A 20,689-nucleotide genomic window follows, 5' to 3' on the forward strand; every position below is an offset into this window, starting at 1 on the left:
CATGGCAGCCCTACATTCCTAAATTAAGAGACTGTCTATGACAGTGTAAGGAGAACAAATAAGACTCAGCACAGGACCCTAAACTTTTCCATCTGCTGCCCACTGGCTGTCAGTGAATGGAATGTTCTTTCCAGCTTGAAATCTAACAGCAAATTATATTTATATTACAGAGTGATGCAATTTCCCTAGATATTTTGCAACCAGTTGATATTTCTTGTTTTGGAAGAGTCAGATGCCAACAAACTTAATGTTCCCTTCTTACATAGTGCTCCCTCTTATTTATCAGTATCCCTGCTTCAGTGTCTGTAAAATCTTTGTCAAAACTATGTATCTTTACATTAGAAATTTAAGAAAAGCTGCAAAGTAAATTAGATCACAAATATAAGACAGTTACATAAACATGGAACAGGAAACAAGAAAGTTGTAAAGCTAGCAGAGCTTTTGGTAACTAACAAGGAGGGGCTGTACTAAAACCACAAGATACTTTAAAAAGATTATCCTATTATGATGGAAGACATCACCTTTTCACAACAGCTGGATTAATCTAGAATAGCTACTACCTCCTGAGTTTTCCATAGGTAACATTAAGAGGCAGTGTAGTGCAAGGATGAGAACGTTGGTTCAGCTCCCCACTCAGTCAAAGTTTACTGGGTGACCTTGGGCCAGTCACTGTCTCTAAAGAGCAGAACTACATGATAGAAAAATGTGTTCCAGAATTCTGTGCCTCTTAGGCATGAGCAGGCCCATTTGGATCAACACGATGATGCATGGAGTGAGGGTGTTTAGGCCTTTTCTCTGTGCTATCTTCTCAAGCTGACAGGAGCTACCATTTGCCTCATTGGTGAAATGTGTAGTCATCAGTACATGCAGCATACTTCACAGGGTTGTGAAGATAAGGGGATGGAGGAGGGCCCTGTCTTTGGGTGAATTGTGGGATAAAATATACACAATCAAAATCACTATGGTAAAATTAGATGAGATCCAAGGGATCTGTGGTTAGATCTCCCACAACTTTTTTAAAAAATGAGGGCAATTTGGATCATGGAGAGTTTTTCTTTTTTTACAGCCATTTCCCATTGTGTAAGTTCCCTCTACCTGTTCCCGAGAGCTGCCATTTCATTCATTGGGCAGGGAGACAGTTGAGAACAGGAGGAAAGCAGCGAGGGAAAGTGTTAAACCTTCAGACTTGCAGCACCAATCTGAATCCTCCCCACTGGTCTAAAGTGTAGTAATAGATCCAAAAAAACTGATTTCACAGCTCATGTCAAGTTTATCTCTAATTAGTGTCTCCAATCATACTCCCATCCATGTTTCCAATTATACTACATTTCTCACTTCATGTCATTTGTGAGCAGAAACAGGTAGGTAGTATTTTAAGTGCAATTGTCTTAGTCTTGACTGTACAGCTTTGAATAATTCCCTTCCAATATCACCCATTTCTTTCTGCTCCTTTAATGATCTTCCGAAACAAATTTACAAATTGTGGCTCTCCATCCTCACGTTCTGAGTTTGGTCTGGGACAACAATTGACTCAAAAACCTCCACAAAAACCTGTAATCCTCCTCAAAACCTGTAACCTCCTCAAAAACCTGTAATCCTATTCTTCACCCATACTGGATGAAAAGAAGCCCTTCTCTTCCAGACAGAACATAGATCCATACCTAGAAATGAATTTTGTCTTAATGAGTATTGAAGAATATTGTTCTTTCTGTGATACTTTCAATGTTCAGCAGCAGGTGACCTACTTTCTTATCCATGCTATTTTTTCATCATATATACTATGTGCCAGATGAGTAGTGTGTGAAAAAACTACTGAAATTTGATGACTGGTAAAGCTTCATAACCACATTAACCAAACAAAGGAAAATGAGTAACTGTCTCTTGAGCTGTATGCAAAGCTGAGCAAGATATAAACTGTGTTGTAGCCTCTCTTGCATTAAAGAGCAATTAGTACCCCTACCCAGAAATAGTTCTGATGACAACATTCACTACCTCTGGAGGCTTAATGAGCATCTGGAACCCTGACCCCAATACCAGGATGAAGGAGTTGGGGGAAGTAATTTGGGGCAGAAAAGCAGTCACTGGGAAAGGGGTAAGCAGCACCCTTTCTTGTCACTAACAATCTCCCTCTCCTGAAGCTGCTCTTTATTAAACCAAAAACCCATTTTTGGAATTTTGTTACAGGAATCTCTATACTATGTAGTTAAGCCCCTCTAGTTTGAAGCTAAAGCAAGTGCAAGGACCAATTTGTGGTTTATTTATGCCCCTCTTACTTCAGTGTGAGTGCAAAGTCCTATGCTAAATACTTACCTTAGAAATAAAACAATTTTGCATTTCTTAATAACACAAATGGCTGGATGGGTAGATCCCATCTGGGAAAGCGCAGGAAAGACTATAAGCAAAGAACTAATTTTAATTTTTCTGACGGCTAGAAAAAATTAGTAGTTTCTGAAACCAGGGTGGAAAAGTAGTCACACAGATTGCAAAACTGTACTAAAGAGGAAAGAAGCGAAATTGTTTCTTTCTCATCAGCAGTTCTCATGTCCTTTTAATCCTTATGAGTTAGGTGAGGCTCAGAGTGCATGAATGGCCTAAGGTCGGCTTCTGTTGCTATGTAGGGATCAAAGCTTGGTCTGCCAGGTCCTAGTGTGACATGATCTTAATCACTATACTGAACTGCCACCTAAACAAAAGTTTGGAGTTGATGATGATGATGATCAAATTAGAAGTGGTGTATTAATAATTATAATTATAGTGGTAAACTCAGTAGCTCACAAAGGCAACAAAACTAGGCCACCTACATAAAAGAGAGGATTTCTGAATACCTGGGGGGAGCCCCAGCCATGCAAATATTCTCTTCCTCCTTCAACTCTAAAAAGGTTAAAGCCTCACAGAACAGCCAGAACAGAGACTTGTCTATGTACCTTCCATTCATGCTGCTGTGGTACTCTGCAACATAAGGACAGAGTGTAGCTGCAATCTTTCGCTCTACTCTGTATGGAAGCAAGCAGCTTGCTGCCTGCTTCCATCCATGGAGCAGATATCTTACGTGGCAGGGAAACTCATCTAAAGGGCTGAGGCGAGGGGTTGAAACAAGTTTCTTATCAGCCCTTCCAATCCCAGAACTCTGGGAAAATTTCCTATGAGGCTTTATTTTTGTTATTATTGTTATTATTACTATTTTCCACAGTTCACCAGATGTTTGGGCTGAAACTTTCAGTCCCTCACTGACTTGAATTTTATTCAAGAACCTAGGAGTCAGTGAGGTATCACCTTAGTGTGTGTCATTATTATTATTAATAAAAGCATTTGTATGCCCATCTTTCCACCCCAAATAGACAGCAGACATTAAAATGCTAAAAACAATTTACATTTAAAACAATAATAAAACGAAAACACACAAACACAAAACATACACAAAAAAAACCCAAGAAGGAGGCCAATAAAAGTTATTGGGGGTATATCAGGCAAAAGAAAAAAGTCTTCATCTGCTGGCCAAGGACAGCGGAGGAGGGGGGGAATATGAATTTCCCTGAGAAGAGAGTTCCAAAGTTTTGGTGCCACTAATGAGGCGGCCATTCTCAGGTTGCCACCTGTCTAGCCTCAGATGGTGGGGGCACTTAGAGCAAGGCCTCCAAAGATGACCAGCACAAACAGGTACTGTGTACTAAGGGGACTCCCCAGTATTGAAAAATATAGCAGGAGTGACTTATGGTCCATCATAAACAGGTACACCCTTCTATGATCACTGAAATCACTGGGATCAGAAGAATGTAACTCTGTTCAGAATGGCACTGCCAATGAGAATTAGCATTTGCATTGGCCTCTTGGAGGCACAAAATATTGACAGCCATTGAGAAGAAAGAAAACAGGGAAGAGGGGTAAATTGCTGGCTTATTTTACCTGAATAGTTTGCTATATCCTGAAGGAGGAGAATTGGTTTGATTTGGAAGGAAATTATCCAGTAATTTATTCCCCCCTCATACATATCATAAGATATACAAAAAACTTCATGCAAGCCTCCAACTTGTGCTGTATCAAATATTTAAGTTGGTGGCTCATGCCTGTTACAAAAACAGCAAAATCAGACCACCCACAGACAAGACAGGGGTTTCTAATATTTAGTGGATTCCTTAGGTATACAGCAAAACATGGCTTTGTAGTTCGTAAATTAGCAATTCAAAACCAACCTGATGTGGGATGAATGTGCTCCACGAAGCATGGATGGCTAACAGCAGCTGAAAATCTGTTGAAGAGTCTGCATGTATGTGTGTGCGTGCGGGCGCATGCACGCGTGCGCTCCTGTGTGTTGGGGCCCCAAGCTTGTTTTAGCAAGCTTCACAGTTATCATAAACTTCATGGTCAATCACAAAGGCAGTGAATAAGACTCATCTTTAAACAAGAGTCATTTAGCTCAGCATTGTCTCCTCAAACAATGGAGACTTTCCTCTAATTCTGCTTTTAACTACCCCAAAACTTTTACTTGGAGATGCTTGGGAATGAACCTGGGGCCTTCTGCACGCAAAGGGAACTTGGGTTATTAATAGGAACCTCCATATACAGAGACAGCAAACTTCTGGATACCAGTGCAAAGAGGCATCATCGGGGGAAGGTCTTTATGCCATTTGTTGCTCATTCAGGGCTGCTGTGGATGGACCACTAGTTTGATCCAGCAGGGCTCTTACGTTTATGTTTTGCTGTTATGTTTTGCTGTTAAACTAGTCGGCACTCCTCTGTGTATAAAAATGAGTGTATAGCTGGCATTTTAATAGTTTAGTATAGTATATAGTATAGGTACAGCTAGGGTTGCCACCTCCAAGTTGAAAAATTCCAGGAGATTATGGAGGTGGAGCCTAGAGAGGCAGGATTTGGGGAGAGAATGCCATAGACTCTGCCTCTACTCAGAACAGTTTTTCATATTTAAGAAAAATGACTTGAAAAATTAAATTCTGAACAAATATTTTAGCCCCTTTTGCTTTGGGGGACATAACTCCTCACTATCCCAGAAGTCAAGCTGAAAGGTATAGAATCGGCTTGTCTGGGCCCTTTTGCACCTCTCATGTTTGGTCAGTGTGGTACCATTCTTTTTAGACTACTCCGTGTCAAAATGCGTCAGGATTGATGAGCGCTGGCATTTTTATCACCAATGCCATCATCGGTTATGGCACAGCACCAGACCTTCCTTCCTTCCTTCCTTCCTTCCTTCCTTCCTTTCGCACTTGCGATGAATCAGTGCATCACTAGAACGCTGGGTCAATCTATATCCTGGATTTCTCCCTCTCAACGCCACACTGGATTTTTAAAAAATTAAAAGTGAATGGAGAAGAGAATGGAGAGAAAAAAGGGGAGGTAGGAGGAATGGAAAGGAGGGAGAGCGAGTGACGGGATAGACAACTACGGCCAATCACAGTGAAGTGGGCTGGCAGAGGGTGGGAGGAAACAGAAGAGGGTAGAAAGATAAAAGATGGGATAAAGAGTGTGCACAGGGAAACAGTTGACTGGAAATTGGATTTTAAAAAAAAGTTTGGGTGTAATTGCTCCCAGGAAAGCCACAGAAAAGCCACATAGTAGCTGGAGTGACTACTCATGGTGGCAAATCGTGTGCAGATGGCTATAAAAAAACCCCACTGCGGTGTGGGAACTGAACCAGCAAAATTGGCCCGTGTAGAAAGGGGTTTTATCAAATAAACACCTGAGGTTCTTGAATAGCAAGGGAACCCTCCTGAAACTCATGGACGAAGGTAAAGAGGAAATCATCAGTGCATTTGAATCAAGCATGTGTGTTATTTAAGGCACAAAATCTTCTGAGCATGGAGCAGGGGTCACTGGGGCAGTCTGGGCGGGGGGGGGGGGAGAGGAGTTGAGAATTTTCTGCATTGTGCAGGGGGTTGGACTAGATGACCCTAGAGGTACCTTCCAACCCTATGATTCTATGAAAGGGAAAGATAATTCGCCATTTAGCAGAAAAAATGACCAAACCTTTATTCATACATCTATATGTACCCTAATAAGTAATTTACATAAGTAAAGAAGTATGTGCCCTATATCTAGGAAGATCAAGGTGAACTGTATACTTATAATTTGTGTCTAAATGTGCTCTTAACTATATAGAATATAAAAACAAATTGAATTTAAAGTGATGCACTGAGTGCACCTGCTGAAATTTTAGAAAGACCCATTCAGAGCACGAAGCTTCCTCTTCAAGAGGTGCGCAGCAGTTTCTAGCTTTCTGTATTGATTTGCTTTGGTTTGTGGTGGCAATGAGCTCACACATGGTGAGACTTTAGAAGCCACTCCAACCACATTAGCTAAGTAAATGTTCCTTTCCAAAGAGAGATATAAGAACAAATACACGCTGAATTAGCACTTTTAAAAGCCTTTAGAAGACACCCCACTTATATTTTCAAGACCTGGAAAATATCTCTGCAGTTTTTAATTTTAATAACTAGGATCCACGGTATTATACTGATCAGGTAAGTCTGGCTAATTAAAATAGGCTTGATAGAAATGAAAAAAATTCTTATATTATTCTTTTAATGAAAATATATATTAGCTTTTGTTTTACATAAGGATACACTACTGCTAACTAATCACAGTTAACTCTGTCACTAATACTGTTTCTACAAAGTATGAATGGTTAAAAATATATATATCAAAGGAAGCTGGCCATAGAGAAAGTAGGTTTTTAGATCCCAGAGAACTGGAAAATTATTGCAAGACTAACACTGCAATCCTAATTTTTTCCCCTGGCAGTAAGTCCCATGAATAGAGTGGAGTAGGATTTTTAGTGGGCCGCTTAGTACGGCACTATAAACAGCGTCTTGGCTTCTGTCTGGCTGCTGGAGATGTTTTCTGAACTGGCATTCTTATTAGGTTACTTAGACTGGATACCATAAACTTGTTTGAGAAAAAGATCCAGGGACTTTCAGTTTAATTTTGAATATAGGTAAATTGTAGAAACAACTAATGAGATAAAAATTGTTAAATGTGTTGCTAATTGATCTCACTTAGAGAAGTTTTTGATCATGCTTTGTAGCCTTTTCCTCAACTGAATAAATGAAATAGTTTCATTTGTGCTTTACAATTTTGCATAACTGGATAAGGACCTTAAAAATCTATTCCAGTTAAAGGAATTGTAATAGTTAAGTATGGTTGTTGTGGATTTTCCGGGCTGTATTGCCGTGGTCTTGGCATTGTCGTTCATGACGTTTCGCCAGCAGCTGTGACTGGCATCTTCAGAGGTGTCGGAAAATCCACAACAACCATCGTTCTCCGGCCGTGAAAGCCTTCGACAATATAATAGTTAAGTATGTTTGTGGGTACAGAATAGTGTTTTGGGAGGGGGGGGGTCTATTTATTGTTCACTAAACAGGCAACATGTCACTTGTGCAGTACTGAGAGAGATGTGACCGCTGAGATTCAAAAAGCACATGGAGCTAGAAGCATGACTCTCTGGGTCCTGGCTACAAATTCCTGTAACTTGCTGGGCATCATTGTTGCTTTGGTCTTCTCAGCAATCCCCACATTATTAGTGGGACCCACTTCCGTCCAATTTACTTGCCATGCAAAATCACAGCTGAGTAGACTGGGAATCTTGAACATCCTTCTCTGTGTTCCATTTGCTTTAGTCATATCTTAATATGATTTGTTAAGTGTAGAGGTGGGCTTTTTTGTTTTACTTTAAATATTTTAAAATCACTTTGTATCTATTTAGCTTTTCTTTTTAAAAAAAAAACCCTTTCCCCATCATTTATTTTACTCTGCACTTTTTAATTTGTTGGTTTAATCTATATTTTCTTTCAATTCAATCTGTTTTGAATTTACATTTGTAATTTGTATATGCAATATTTTTAAATCAGTAAACTAATATCTGTAGTGTCATCTATTCCAGTTAAACTTTTATTTTTGTGATCCAACTGAAGTCATGTGGTTGCCAACTTCCAGGCAGAGCCTGAAGAGCTATAAGAATTACAAATCATTTCTAGACTACAGATATTAGTTCCCCTGGAGACAATGGCTACTCTGGATGGAGGACTCTAAGCTATTGTACCCCACTGATATCCCTCCCCTCTCTAAACTCCATCCTCCTTAAACTCCACCCCAAATCTCCAGGAATTTCCCAACCCAGAGCCGGCAAGCTTATCAAGTCATGAGTAATTATTTCTACTTAACAAAGAGCCCCATTTGCATCAAAAGCCAGTTTGGTTAAGAGCGTAGGATTCTAATCTGGAGAACGGGGTTTGATTCCCCCCTCCTCCACCTGAAGTCAGCTGGGTGACCTTGGGTCAGTCACAGCTTCTAGCTCTCTCAGCCCCACCCACCTCACAGGGTGATTATTGTTGTGGGGATAATAATGACATACTTTGTAAACTGCTCTGAGTGGGCATTAAGTTGTCCTAAAGGGCGGTATATAAATGGAATGTTATTATTTATTATTAAAAGGTCCATCCAGCCATTTGAATTCATGCAAGTCAGCACTGCTGGATTTGAATCCATGCAAATCAGCGTCCATGGTGCAACAGAGATAGGTATCTGTATTTTATACTGAATAATCTTCATTTATTACATAAAAATAATTGTATATACTGATATTCTGAGATTAGATCAATGTACTACTGTCTACATAATCAGAGATAGCAAAATTGCTAACAATATTATTTTTGAAAAGTTAGTGAGGACTAAAATTAGACTTAGATCAATTTATCTCAAAGATTGTTTTGTCCTATTTTGCTTATCACAGTTCACTTTATTCCTTAGAGACTCTCTGTAAACCATTCCAAACTATCACTGTCTTTGTGATCGTGTTCTCTGATCAAAAAGAAGATACAACATCAAAATGATTCAGGTACGCTCGAGTGGCTGGACTTTCTGACTGATAGATAATGAAGGAGGAAGCAATATTATCAGCATTAACACTGATACAGTAGATCAATTAGAGCTGCCCTGAACTGCTGGGCCTTTTGTTTCTTCATCTAGAAACTGAATACATTTATACATAAATTACTCCCAGTTACATTTGCTTGGGTATTTTAAGTCTTTGGTGTGGCAGCCCCTCAGAAATGAGGGCTTATTCAATTTTTCAACCACTTCCTTAAAATGAGTCTTCTAGTTACCCACTAGAATGGAAATATTCATCCTAGCTGTCCTCAGTTCAGCTCTCTGTGTTTGGGAATAATTTCAGAGGTGTTCAAAATTCATAAGTTATAACCCTCTGATTTTAAACACATCTGAAATAAAGTTCTGTTGGTTCCAATAGGACAGGTTTTGCAATAATGCCAGTCTAAGCTGCTTCACATGTACATTTTCCTACAGAAACCTGCTGAAATGTGAAATGTTAACTGATTGCATTACCCTTTCAGGAAGAACCAAACACCACAGATTATGCCTATGACCAAGATTACTATGATCACATTATACCACCATGTGACAAGAATGAAGTTAGAAACTTTGCAAAGCTCTTCTTTCCTTTTGCATACTCACTGATATGCGTCTTGGGCCTTGTGGGTAATTCGTTTGTAGTGATGACATTTTCTTTATATAAGAGATCTGAATCCATGACTGACATATGCCTTTGCAATATTGCCATTGTAGACATACTTTTTGTTCTCACTCTCCCTTTCAGGGCAGTATACTATGCTCTGGATGACTGGATCTTTGGTGATCTCATATGTAAGCTCACCAGAGGCATATATGCAATTAATTTCAACTGTGGCATGCTACTTTTAGCCTGCATCAGCATGGACCGATACATTGCCATTGTGCAGGCAACAAAGTCGTTTAAGCTTCGGGCAAGGACTCTGGCATACAGTAAAATTATCTGTTTGGTCATATGGGGATCATCATTTTTAATCTCCAGTTCTACTTTCATATTCAGTCAAAGTTACACCATTTCACTCAATGTAACAAAGCACATTTGTGAGCACAAAACCAATCCAGAGACCAAAGTTATATTCAAATTACTTATATTATATCTCCAGCTTTTATTTGGATTTTTCATCCCTCTTCTGATCATGATTGTTTGCTATACTTTCATTGTTAAAACCTTAGTAAAGGCTCAGAATGCCAAAAGAAACAAAGCTATACGTGTGATAGTCTTAATTGTGATTGTTTTTCTGGTTTGTCAACTTCCTTATAATGTGGTTCTTATTTTGAATGCATCATCAATGGGTAATTTGGATAGAAACTGTCAAAGTGAAAAGAAAATGGTTTATGCAAAACATTTAACAGAAACCCTGGCCTTCTTGCATTGTTGTATGAATCCTGTGCTCTATGCATTTATTGGTGTGAAATTTAGAAATTACTTTCTGAAAATAATAACAGGGTTGAGCTGTGTAAGAGCATGGGAGCACGGGAGCACTCATAGCTCAAGAGGAAGTTCTGATACTGGCTATTCTAGACAGACCAGTGAAATTCATGAATGATGTATTGGAGTTACTGTGTATATACAACATAATCAGAAAGTATCATACCACAGAGATTTTGAGCATATTCATATACACCTGTTAAACACTTGTCTATATGAGCTTATGCCACAATATACTTGTTAATTGTCATAATTAATAAGCCTTCTGGGGGAAACTTGGGGTCTCACATTTTCCTCTCCATTCTGTGCTTATGTTGATTTATCAAGTTATTCCTCCCTTTGTTCAATTATGTCCAAACTAGCACTCTACTTTGTACTTTTCTTGCAAACCAGGATTCTAAACTGGGAACACTGTTTGGAATCTTGGTTTTCAGGAAAAGCTCCCAACCAGAACTTGCTAATTTAGGAGTAATGGTAAAGTACAGCTTTGATGAAAGTAGAAGAAATAGCTGGCCATGAGCAAGAGGGAGTGTATGAACCTGAAGATTCTTCAAGCTTATTAACATAGCTAAGACTGCCAGAAGACATGAAGAAAATGCCGTGTCCCTTTAATGCAGGTGTAATGTGTGGAAAAGGGCAGCTGAAGTTTTTTATGGTATTAAGGGAAACATCACCTGCTAAATAATGTCCCGTTAAGCCTCTATTAAATTCTGCAACGTATCATCCAAAACTTCAGTAGACAGTCTCCTATTGATCACAACTGCATTTGGCTGAATATGAAATGCAGTTTAAAAAGTTAAGCTTAATATTGCAGCTTTGCAATTAGCAGGGACATTTTATAATTAAACTTATTTTTTCTTCATATAATCTTAAATTCTACAAACATTACATTTCTTTCAGAGCCTGTATGTGTGCTGCTTTTGCTCGTGAGATCACAAGCCATCATTACCTAGGCCACCTACATTCTTGAGTGACAGACTAATTCTAAGTTTACTTGAACAACAGATTGAAATTTCTAAAAGTAATAATTTTTGTATATATGAACATGATTGTATTTTGGGAGCTTCAATTAAAAAATGTATTAGCGTATGTTTCTGGACTTCATTCTGTGTTTTTGGTATTCCTCGTGTGAACTTTTACCATACATTTCTACAACATATAGGCCAAACTCGTGTGATGCAACTCTATTGCTGAAACTAAGTCAGGCCTTGTCAGCTGACTGAAGGGGGCGGGGGGATACTCAAGGAACCACACCTCTTTGGAAAAAGAGAAAGATACTTGGAATACTAAGTACAATAGGAACAAGAGTCACAACCACTGTATGCATCAGCAAGTAAGCCTCGACAATCTCTGCATGGGGACATATTAAAAGGAGTAAGAGAACAGCTGTTGTAATCTCTGGGTTTCTTCTGAATGGTCGTGGTAATTCCAGTGCCATTCTGCTGTTCTCAGTTACTCTTATACATGTGTATATGTGCATGCACACACTTTCTTAGTATGAATAGGGTGACATTTGGTCTTTAAGGTGACACTAGACCCAATTCTTCCTCCTCTATGGCTAACCACCTGAAACTGTTTCCTCTAAGGGAACTGATCTCTGTAGTCTGGGAAAACTTCAGGACCCACCTTAAGGTTGGCAGCCCTAATCAGCCCTGACTTGCGTATTCCTGTGTTTCAGAGAGTGTACTACATCTGAGCAGAATCCTTTGTGAGCTATCCAGAACCATTTGTTTTCCAAGATACTAAGCTGTCCAGGTGAGCCTGATCTCGTTAGATCTCAGAAGCTAAGCAAAGTCAGCCTTAGTTAATAATTGGATGGGAGACCTCCAAGGAAGACAAGGGTTGCAGAGCCAAGCAAGGGCAAACCACCTCTGTTAGTCTCTTGCCGTGAAAATCCCACCAGAGGTCGCTGCAAGTCAAATCTTGACTTGAGAGCACTCTCCGCCACCAAGTCATACTGCAGTCCACACGCACTCAGACGCACACAGGACATTGAGCACACAGGTGTCAGCGGTAGGGTCAATAAGCACAACTTTGATCACACACTACTGCATGTTCACTGACTACCCGTGCCTATTATTTCAGGATGGTTGAAGAGAGCGTGGGGAAAGGTATAGAAGGGAGGGAACTGCACGGGAATGGTCTGCGCTCTTTAAAGGAGTGAGGCAACCTGTCTTTCACCACACGGAACGAGAACAGGAGAAAGGAGGCGTAAGCTGACACTTAGCTTTGCCTCGTGCCTACTTGCACCTTGCCAGCCCGACCACCTCCCCTCCGTGCTGTCTGCTCTGGGCTGCTGTTAAGAGCCCACCACTCCCCTCTCGCCCACCTCAACCTCCACCGCGCGGTTTCCTGGAAGCCCCCCCTCCCCCCGCTTGCTATTTAACGCTACCCCGCTCTGATAGGAGGGGCGAGAAGAGAGCACAGGGGCCTCGTCTCGGGCGCCTGCGGGAGTTCCTCTGGTGCCTGAATCGCTCTCGGGGACAAAAAGCAGGCAGCGTAAAAGCCAGACCTGGCCGGGGCTTCGCGCGAGAGGACGCCTCTTCCCTCCGCGCCGCAACTCAAGTAAGCGCGGGCGACGAGGCGAGGGAGCGGTTGGTTCTCTGGAGGAATCGCGATCCGTGTGAAGCTCCGCTTTCTGTCGGCTCCTAAGCCGTTAGAACACAACATAGAGCTTTGGGTCGCTGCGGTTTATTCTTGAAAGCCTGAGGAGTTTATTTGTGGAAAGTATCTTCCAGAAGCGAAGATGAGGCCCCATATATAATTTATTTACTTGTTAATAACTGCAGTTGCTTTAAAATAAGGTCTTTTAAAATACACAAATACAGAGCTTTCCTTGCTAATGCCTTTTTTGATACTGTGTGCATAGCTGAATAATTACTGTACTGTTTTTAAGAGTTAACCCTGTTCTCATGTTATCTAATGGATTGCTTTTTAACAGCAAGTAATACTTAGCCTGGGGTGCTAATTTTGATAGTGAAACGTTTTACTTTAAATTTTTGATCTAACTGGTATAAAGCTCAAATGAGTGTCATCTTCTTGATGTCGGGCATGGTAACTACTGTTTATAAAAGGAAGCTCAAATCTATGGGCTCAGTCATGTCTTCATCTTCCCATTGCCACCTGTTCCCTTGTAACTCTTTACTCACTGGCCAGCACTTATTTCTTTCTCATTTATACTCTATTTTCTATCAGCATTTATACATAGTACTTTACTAATATCATTAAAACCACCCTTCCCAGAAACCCCCTGAAATAATGAGCCATCTGTCAAATAGTGTCAGTTTGGTACTCCTAGTGTGAACTTCTGTTAAGTCACTTTTGAAAAAGCTAATGCTAGTTCTTACCCAACTTCTCCCTCTGCTGGACCAGCAAAGAGGCACAGGGGCAGAGTAGCATCCAGCTTTGCTCGGTGCTATTTACACAGCTTTATTAAGGGAGGATCCATAGCTCAGTGTTAGAGCACATAAATTGTATGCAGAAATGTCAAAATTTAATCCTTGGTTCCCCAATGAAAAGGACTTTTACAGTGCAATCCGAAGAAGAGTTACTCCAATCTAAACTCATTGATTTAATTGGGCTTAAACTGGTGTAACTGTTTAGGATTGCACTGAAAGTAGCAAGACTGAGAACAAGAGACTTTGGAGAGTCACTGACAGATGGAGCCAACAATTCTGGATTAGATGGGAGGATGATCTCTGCCCTTCTTATTAGCAAGTGTTAGGAAAGATCTTTCTCTACTTGAGACCTTGGAGAGCTGCTGATTGAATAGCTGATGCTGAGCAGACTTTGTATAAGGCAGCTTCATATGTTTTGTACTTCTTTTCCAAACCAGAATTGTCAATGGTTTGATCATGGTTTCCATGATTTGGATTTGGACAGCGTACCCCAGTTTAGATATAAAACTAGATTGTGGCTTGTGCTAAAGTGGACGTTCTTATTTGACTGTGTATGAGACAGCAGGAGGAAGGAGTACACAAGCACGAGGCTTGTCTACACAATGACAAACCATGATTTCTCAACTATCCCACTGGCTCAATTCTGGCCTTACAGACAGTCCATCTCCAAACCATTGTCTGGAGACTGGGAGCTTCTCATAGACTCACAAGCTTCTCCTTCCTGTTTTTATGCACAGATTCACACTTCCTTCCTTGGTTTGCTATAAACATCCAGTTTGTACTGAATTAGGTCACCTATGAATAGTGTTAACCAGGATTTTTTTTTCTAAACTGTTGTTTACAACTCCACTTCAAATCATGGTTTCAAGTAATGGTTTGAAGGTATTCCCAATCACTGTTAATCACTGTCTGCTCACTTTGGATTTCATTGTAACCATGGTGTAGCAAACTAAGGAAGGGAGGAGGCAGTGGCACATTTTTTATTTCGCAGCTGTGGTTTGGAGATTCATGTGATAAACTGAGCTAGTGACTAACTTTTGCATGATGCCATTGTCACCTGGACATTTGCAAACAGTAGGTAAATTCAGCTCAGAAGTTATCTCCATCTATTATCTCCTCTATTTTTAATCTAATTGTTCAGAAACATGCCAAAAATGGCTAAATTGTTGAAAACAATCTATTTCCCTTATTTTAATACATGTGCCCTTTTGACAATTAGAGATAGTGAAATATTTTTGAAGAGCGTTGCAGATTTTAACCATAAACCATTGTTTTGACATAGTAGACCTGAGAGTTTGCGTTTAGGTTTTTGTCTAAATTTGCAACCCTGCATTTTTTCATTGTTCTAGCAAACTTACAGTTTTCAGCCTTCTGAAGAATAACGTCTGAATCAGTGCCTTTTATGCCCAGAATAAATTCTAGAACAAATGAAACAGAGTTTTCAACAATTATTCTTTGGGATGCTCGGAGGTGTCTAACTTTACACCTTTAGAGGAAACATTTTAGATGGTTTAATAGTCATATGAAGCTCATGTATTATGTCTGTATAAGAAAGCCAGACCCTAAAACTTCCAAATCTCTCAAACTTCGGTTGTGGTGAGACAATCTTAATCTTTTCTGAAAAGGCTTGGTAAGAATTTTAGAAATTGCATTTCAATTTTTATTGTAGGCTAGGTAGCAAAGGGGACGACATGTATGATTTTTTAATGTATAATCTCCTTTACATATATTAGTGTTTTCTTTGTAATTGTGGTTTTTGTATATTTAATCTGCTCTAGGATAATTAAAATGATTTTAAATAAAGTTTATAAAATACAACATTGAGTGACCATGGGCTAGGATACAAAGTTTTCACTAAGACCTGCAATAAGTAAATTTCTGATGTCTCTTCAGTCAGAAGACTGGTACCCAATCCAAATAAATAAATGAAATTAAAGAGACTGATCATTGTTCATACAGCCTTATTGTTTAGGGATTACTATGGTGCTTTAAAACAGGGGACGCTGGGTTTAAGTAAATGCCCCTAACTTCATAACTGGGACATATACTTTTTCTGACTTCGCACAATCTATTTATATTTATTGCTGTATACCAGCAGTGGGTGATAGGCTGAGTACTGATTAGTTTTGATTTTTAAAAAGATGAAAAAATACTGTTATTTTTATCATGTAAGCAGGATGGGCAACCTATATGCTGAATACCATAAACAACAGTATGTTGCATGATAATGAAGAACTGCGTGTTCAGAAACAAAAGGCTTGAGAAATAATGGAACTGAGCTTTGATGGATACTGCCATACAGCCCAAACCTAGCCAAACACAGTATATTTTTTTTCTACTCACTTTGGTCAATGGAACTTGTATGCATACATTCAAGTATGCATACATTCACAGCCTTTCAAAAGATGCAGTGGAGGGTTAAAAAAAAGGATCTTCAATTAAGGGAAGTTTCAAGGGAAAAGATGATACAAGGTTGTGGCTTTATAATCGGATGGGTCTGGAGGGGCCAAAAGAAGGAAAAGTCTCCTCCAGAAGATGCTCAGTGCAGTCGTAAGTCATAAAAACACTATCCTAGGAGTAAGCTCCCTTGAATAGATCCGAGTAGGCATTCTGAACAAATTGCTTTTCGTAAAGACATGGCAATTATTTTTTTTTTGCTTCGGTGAAACTTCCTTATCTGGTTCCTGATAAATGATTGGTTTAAGCAAAAAACCCGCATGCTGTTCTGAACGTTTAAAAAAACCCTTTATACTGTAGTGGAAACAAGTATATACATTACTGATAAGGGCTTCCAGACTGTAGGGAAGCAACAGTTTTCAAAAATTACATATCTTAATGCTGTTTCCTGGTTAATCTTGATGCTATCTCTCTTCCAGGTGCCCGACCCTATGCCCAAGGAACCAATTTACTATTGGAGAAAAAGGACTCTATGGAATTATTACATATATCTATTTCTTTCCACAACACTATCGTCTGTGTAATCAGAGGTTAAAATAATTTTTCTTCAGGCAAATTATATTAGGTAAATGGTTGGCACAATATCTACTTCTAACTTCTTGAGCATATCTAAACACACCATTACATGTACAGATATAGTGATTATTAGAGTATGGAAGGAGTATCCTGAGAAATTTTTAAACGCAGCTATGGATTAGATAACTATAATAATTATATTTGCTTTTTAAATAAAGATTGTTTTCTAGTTCCTGTTATCTTGATTCTTAAATAAATTTAAGTAGAAGATTATTCAGTTAGAATTCAGCGGCCGCTTGTATCCTTCCAATCTACTCAGCAAAGCCTTCTTGCAGTCTAAGGAGCCTTCCTTTCATCTTGGGGAAAAGCCCCTTAAGTTGGAGGAAGGCTTTAAACTTTGGTGAGCAGAGCGTAATGATAGAGGCCACTGACTTACATCCTATCACATGTATGCTTAGTTAAAATTAAGGCTTACTGAGTTCTATGAGGTTGGTTTAAGAGTATGTAGAGGATTATAGTCCTAAAATGTTAACAGACTCAGCAGGCTGAAGGTAGTACTCTGTTTATCTGAAAGGGAGACTAGGGTTTATTCCATATATGCTTAAATTCATAAGTAAGTTACAATTAAGTACAGTAAGGAAAAAACCCTTTTGTGTATATTCTTTTCTTTCGGGCAGTCACCTTACATTCATAGTCATTTTCCTTTTGAGTACTTGCATCAAATTAATTATACTCAAATTTCTGATAAATCCGTTAAAATTAATATATCAATTAATAGGATTACTTGTGCTCCATTCGTTCATTTTATTGTAAGAAAATAAAATGATGCCGCTGACTTTTCCATGTGTGCTATTTTTAGACATCTGCTATATATGCAATGATTTCAGCTTTCTCTTATGTTGTGATTTGTGCTTCTATGAGTTTTAAATAGTGGGATAGATATGCAAAACACCTCTCTGTTTGAGACTAAGAGTAATTCTTTTTTTTTTTTTTACAGGTCTCCAGTGTCATGTTTAAAATAAAACGAGTTCGTACTATGCTGCGCTTGGCAAAACGCAGGTTGCAGAGGAGGCTAACTATTGATGACATTAGCACAGATGTCTCTTTTTTATATCCCCCTCCAGATGGTGGCTGGGGCTGGGTTGTAGTGCTGGCAGCCTTTGTTCATTCCATGTTGGTCACTGGATTCCACAATGCTTTTGGTGTTTATATGATGTCTCTTCTTGAGACTTTTCAGTCTAGTAACTCTCAAATTGGTAGGTCATTATCATATTTTAAATAGGGTGAAGTTAAGTATGGCATGATATTTTCACAATGCCATCCAAAGAAGAGTATACAAGTCAATTGAAGTCAATGGGATTAGAAGGATATAACTCTACTTATGTACATACATATGTATGTGCCCTCAAGTTACAACTGATTTATAGCAACTCCATCAAGGAACTTTCAAGACAAGTGAGAAGCAGAGGCAGTTTGTTTATTGCCTGCCACTGCAGATAACTCTGCTTTGGGCTGCATTATAATATGGAAGCTTTATAAAAAATAGAAGCAACTGAATATTTTACAATTTAAAAATCATTAAAGAAACTCATGTGTTTTAGTGTTTTAGACATTTAATAATAATTTACTGTAGTGGAGTATATGGCAGTTAATTTTATGATATAGTAATATGTGATTCTGTGCAGGAAAATACTTACAAAGGTGTGTCTTTTTTAGCCTGGATTGGATCTGTCAGCTATGCTTTCATTATGATTTTTGGTCCTGTTTCTGGAAAACTTCTGCAGAAATATGGAGCCATAAAAGTGGCAATAATTGGAGCTCTAGTTGTCATGTTTGGCTTAACGAGTTCCTCCTATACCCATGATTTACGTGTCCTGTTTTTAACTCATGGGATCCTTGTTGGTATAGGATCAAGCCTGGCCAGCACTCCAGGTAACATAATTTTATTTCTTTACCAGTCAAATAGTGATAGTGCACAAGCTTAAGTTGGTGGAAAATAAGTAAACCAATGTACGTATATTCCATTTTCTGAAAAGTTTTGTATTTTCTTGCATGTCAGTTACTGAAGAACAAAGCTAGGCTACATATCTTTCCTTATAAAATACAAATGTTGTTGAAGTATTCTTCATTTTCTTAGGCTGTTTAGCTCCCAAGAGAACATCAGCAGAAAAATGCACATTTTTACATGTTTGGTAGTCTCACCTTCCATAGTTACATTGTTTAGGGTAGTGGTTAGAAACAGCAGGTCTTTAATCTAGAGAACCGAGTTTGATTCTCCCCTCTTCCACTTGAAGCCAGCTGGGTGATCTTTGGTCAGTTACAGCTCTTCCAGTGCTCTCTCAGCCTCACCCACCTCACAGGGTGATTGTTGTGGGGATAATATAACATACTTTGTAAACCTCTCTGAGTGGGTGTTAAGTTGTCCTGAAGGGCAGTATATAAATTGAATGTTGTAGCAGTTAAAATAAACAACTGGATATGACAGGCCACTGAATCCCCACCTGATACCACAGAATGATGGTTGGAAAGTGGTGGAATTTGTAGTTATATAAATCCTAGCTTTTAACTTGCTGCAAAATGCTGTGTGGCTCAGGCACTTATCCTGACTCAATGTATTCACCAGTGCTAGGATACCAAAGTCATGAATCAGTGAACTGACTTTTTGCATACTGAGGATCTAAAGCAAGCAAATACATTGTTAGGTAGCTGGGCTCCTTTTAATTATGTGTCAGCCATGTAATGGGGTGTATCCTACCACTCTGCTCAGCTAATAGTGGCATGCTCTTGTCAGCAGCAGAAGCTCCTCCATTGGCAGTACACACCTTTATTTATTTATTTAGAGAATTTTTATGCCACCTCCCTGGAACCTGTACAAGATGGATCACAGCTAAAACAATAAAACAAAGCAAGTCAATAAAAACATGCCTGGGCATAATAAAAGCAGCAAAAAACAGAGCCGTGTAAAATGATATTGATAAAACAGTCCATGCGCTTGGAGCAGGCCATAAAACAGCTTTAAAAATCCCCTTCATTAAAAGTTTGTATAAGAGAAATGTTTTGGCCTGGCACCTGAAGGAAAGTATGGTAGGCACCCAGTGAGCCTCAAGGAGGAGGGTGTTCCAAAGGCATTGAAAATGCCCTGCCTCTAATTGCTGCCTACCTAACTACTGAAGGTGAGGGCACAGGAAGCAGGGTTTGGGCAATAGATCTTAAGTGGTGAGCTGGGTATCAACAGAATGTGCTGTCCCTAGCCAATTACTGTAACCCAATGAATGGTCCAAACAAGATACATATAAGAAAGTATATGTGGGTGTGATCTTACCTGTCATCCTGCTACCTGTGTTGTTGCTTGCTGTGGAACTGTGTGGAAATATTTGGGTGGGGGAATATTTGTTGGGAACTGGTTATTTATCTCTGTTGTTTACTATTTTAAAACCTAAAAAAATTAAACTAGAACTCCCCTTAAAGGTACATTTACAATACTGCATTCTGTTACTTGAGATTGAGTATAAAAGATACGTAAATTTCACTTTTGTTTTTTCATAGTACAGAGCAAACATTGCACATGTAAATGTGCATTAAAAATGGGGGTGGGTAGGAAATCATCCTTTTTCTGGAGAGATCTTGATTGTGTATGTCTGCATTAGAATAATCTTCTAAAAGTATTTTATTTTTGAAATACTAGTAAAATAAGAAGGTGGAACACATGTTCAGTTTGCTGGTTTGCACTGTTATTGGTGGTGTTCAGATCACTTCTTAATGTCTCGTTGCAACCCTTAATGTTGACTGTATGCTGTATTTGCAGTTGACAGTGTGCTCTGTATCCTTATCTAAAACAGTGTTTCATAGCTTTGCTTTTTATCAATCACTATTATAAGCTTCAGATTGGAAGGAAATGCACTGATGCTCAAGGCAGGTTGGTGAGTCGTTTGGATTCCTGCCAACAAGAGTTTAACTAAGACCATTTAACAAAGACAGGTCACTTGTGCACTTTCAGCCAATTCACAGTCCTGTT

General features: G+C 39.1%; 1 protein-coding gene and 1 long non-coding RNA gene across 2 annotated transcripts; both read left to right on the forward strand.

The window, feature by feature from the left end:
- Positions 1 to 8,836: 8,836 nt before the first annotated feature.
- On the forward strand, positions 8,837 to 10,421 carry CCR6 (C-C motif chemokine receptor 6). The gene is made up of 2 exons (XM_054972012.1): positions 8,837 to 8,845; positions 9,360 to 10,421. The coding sequence occupies exons 1-2, from the start codon at positions 8,837 to 8,839 to the stop codon at positions 10,419 to 10,421; spliced, it is 1,071 nt and encodes a 356-aa protein (XP_054827987.1).
- Positions 10,422 to 12,819: 2,398 nt separating this feature from the next.
- LOC129342606 (uncharacterized) lies at positions 12,820 to 17,924 on the forward strand. Its single transcript, XR_008598226.1, has 3 exons — positions 12,820 to 12,868; positions 16,578 to 16,723; positions 17,672 to 17,924. It is a non-coding gene; the product is annotated as an uncharacterized LOC129342606 (long non-coding RNA).
- The last annotated feature ends 2,765 nt before the right edge of the window (positions 17,925 to 20,689 follow it).

Source organism: Eublepharis macularius, chromosome 1, assembly GCF_028583425.1.
Source record: "Eublepharis macularius isolate TG4126 chromosome 1, MPM_Emac_v1.0, whole genome shotgun sequence".
In the NCBI taxonomy this organism is placed as follows: domain Eukaryota; kingdom Metazoa; phylum Chordata; class Lepidosauria; order Squamata; family Eublepharidae; genus Eublepharis; species Eublepharis macularius.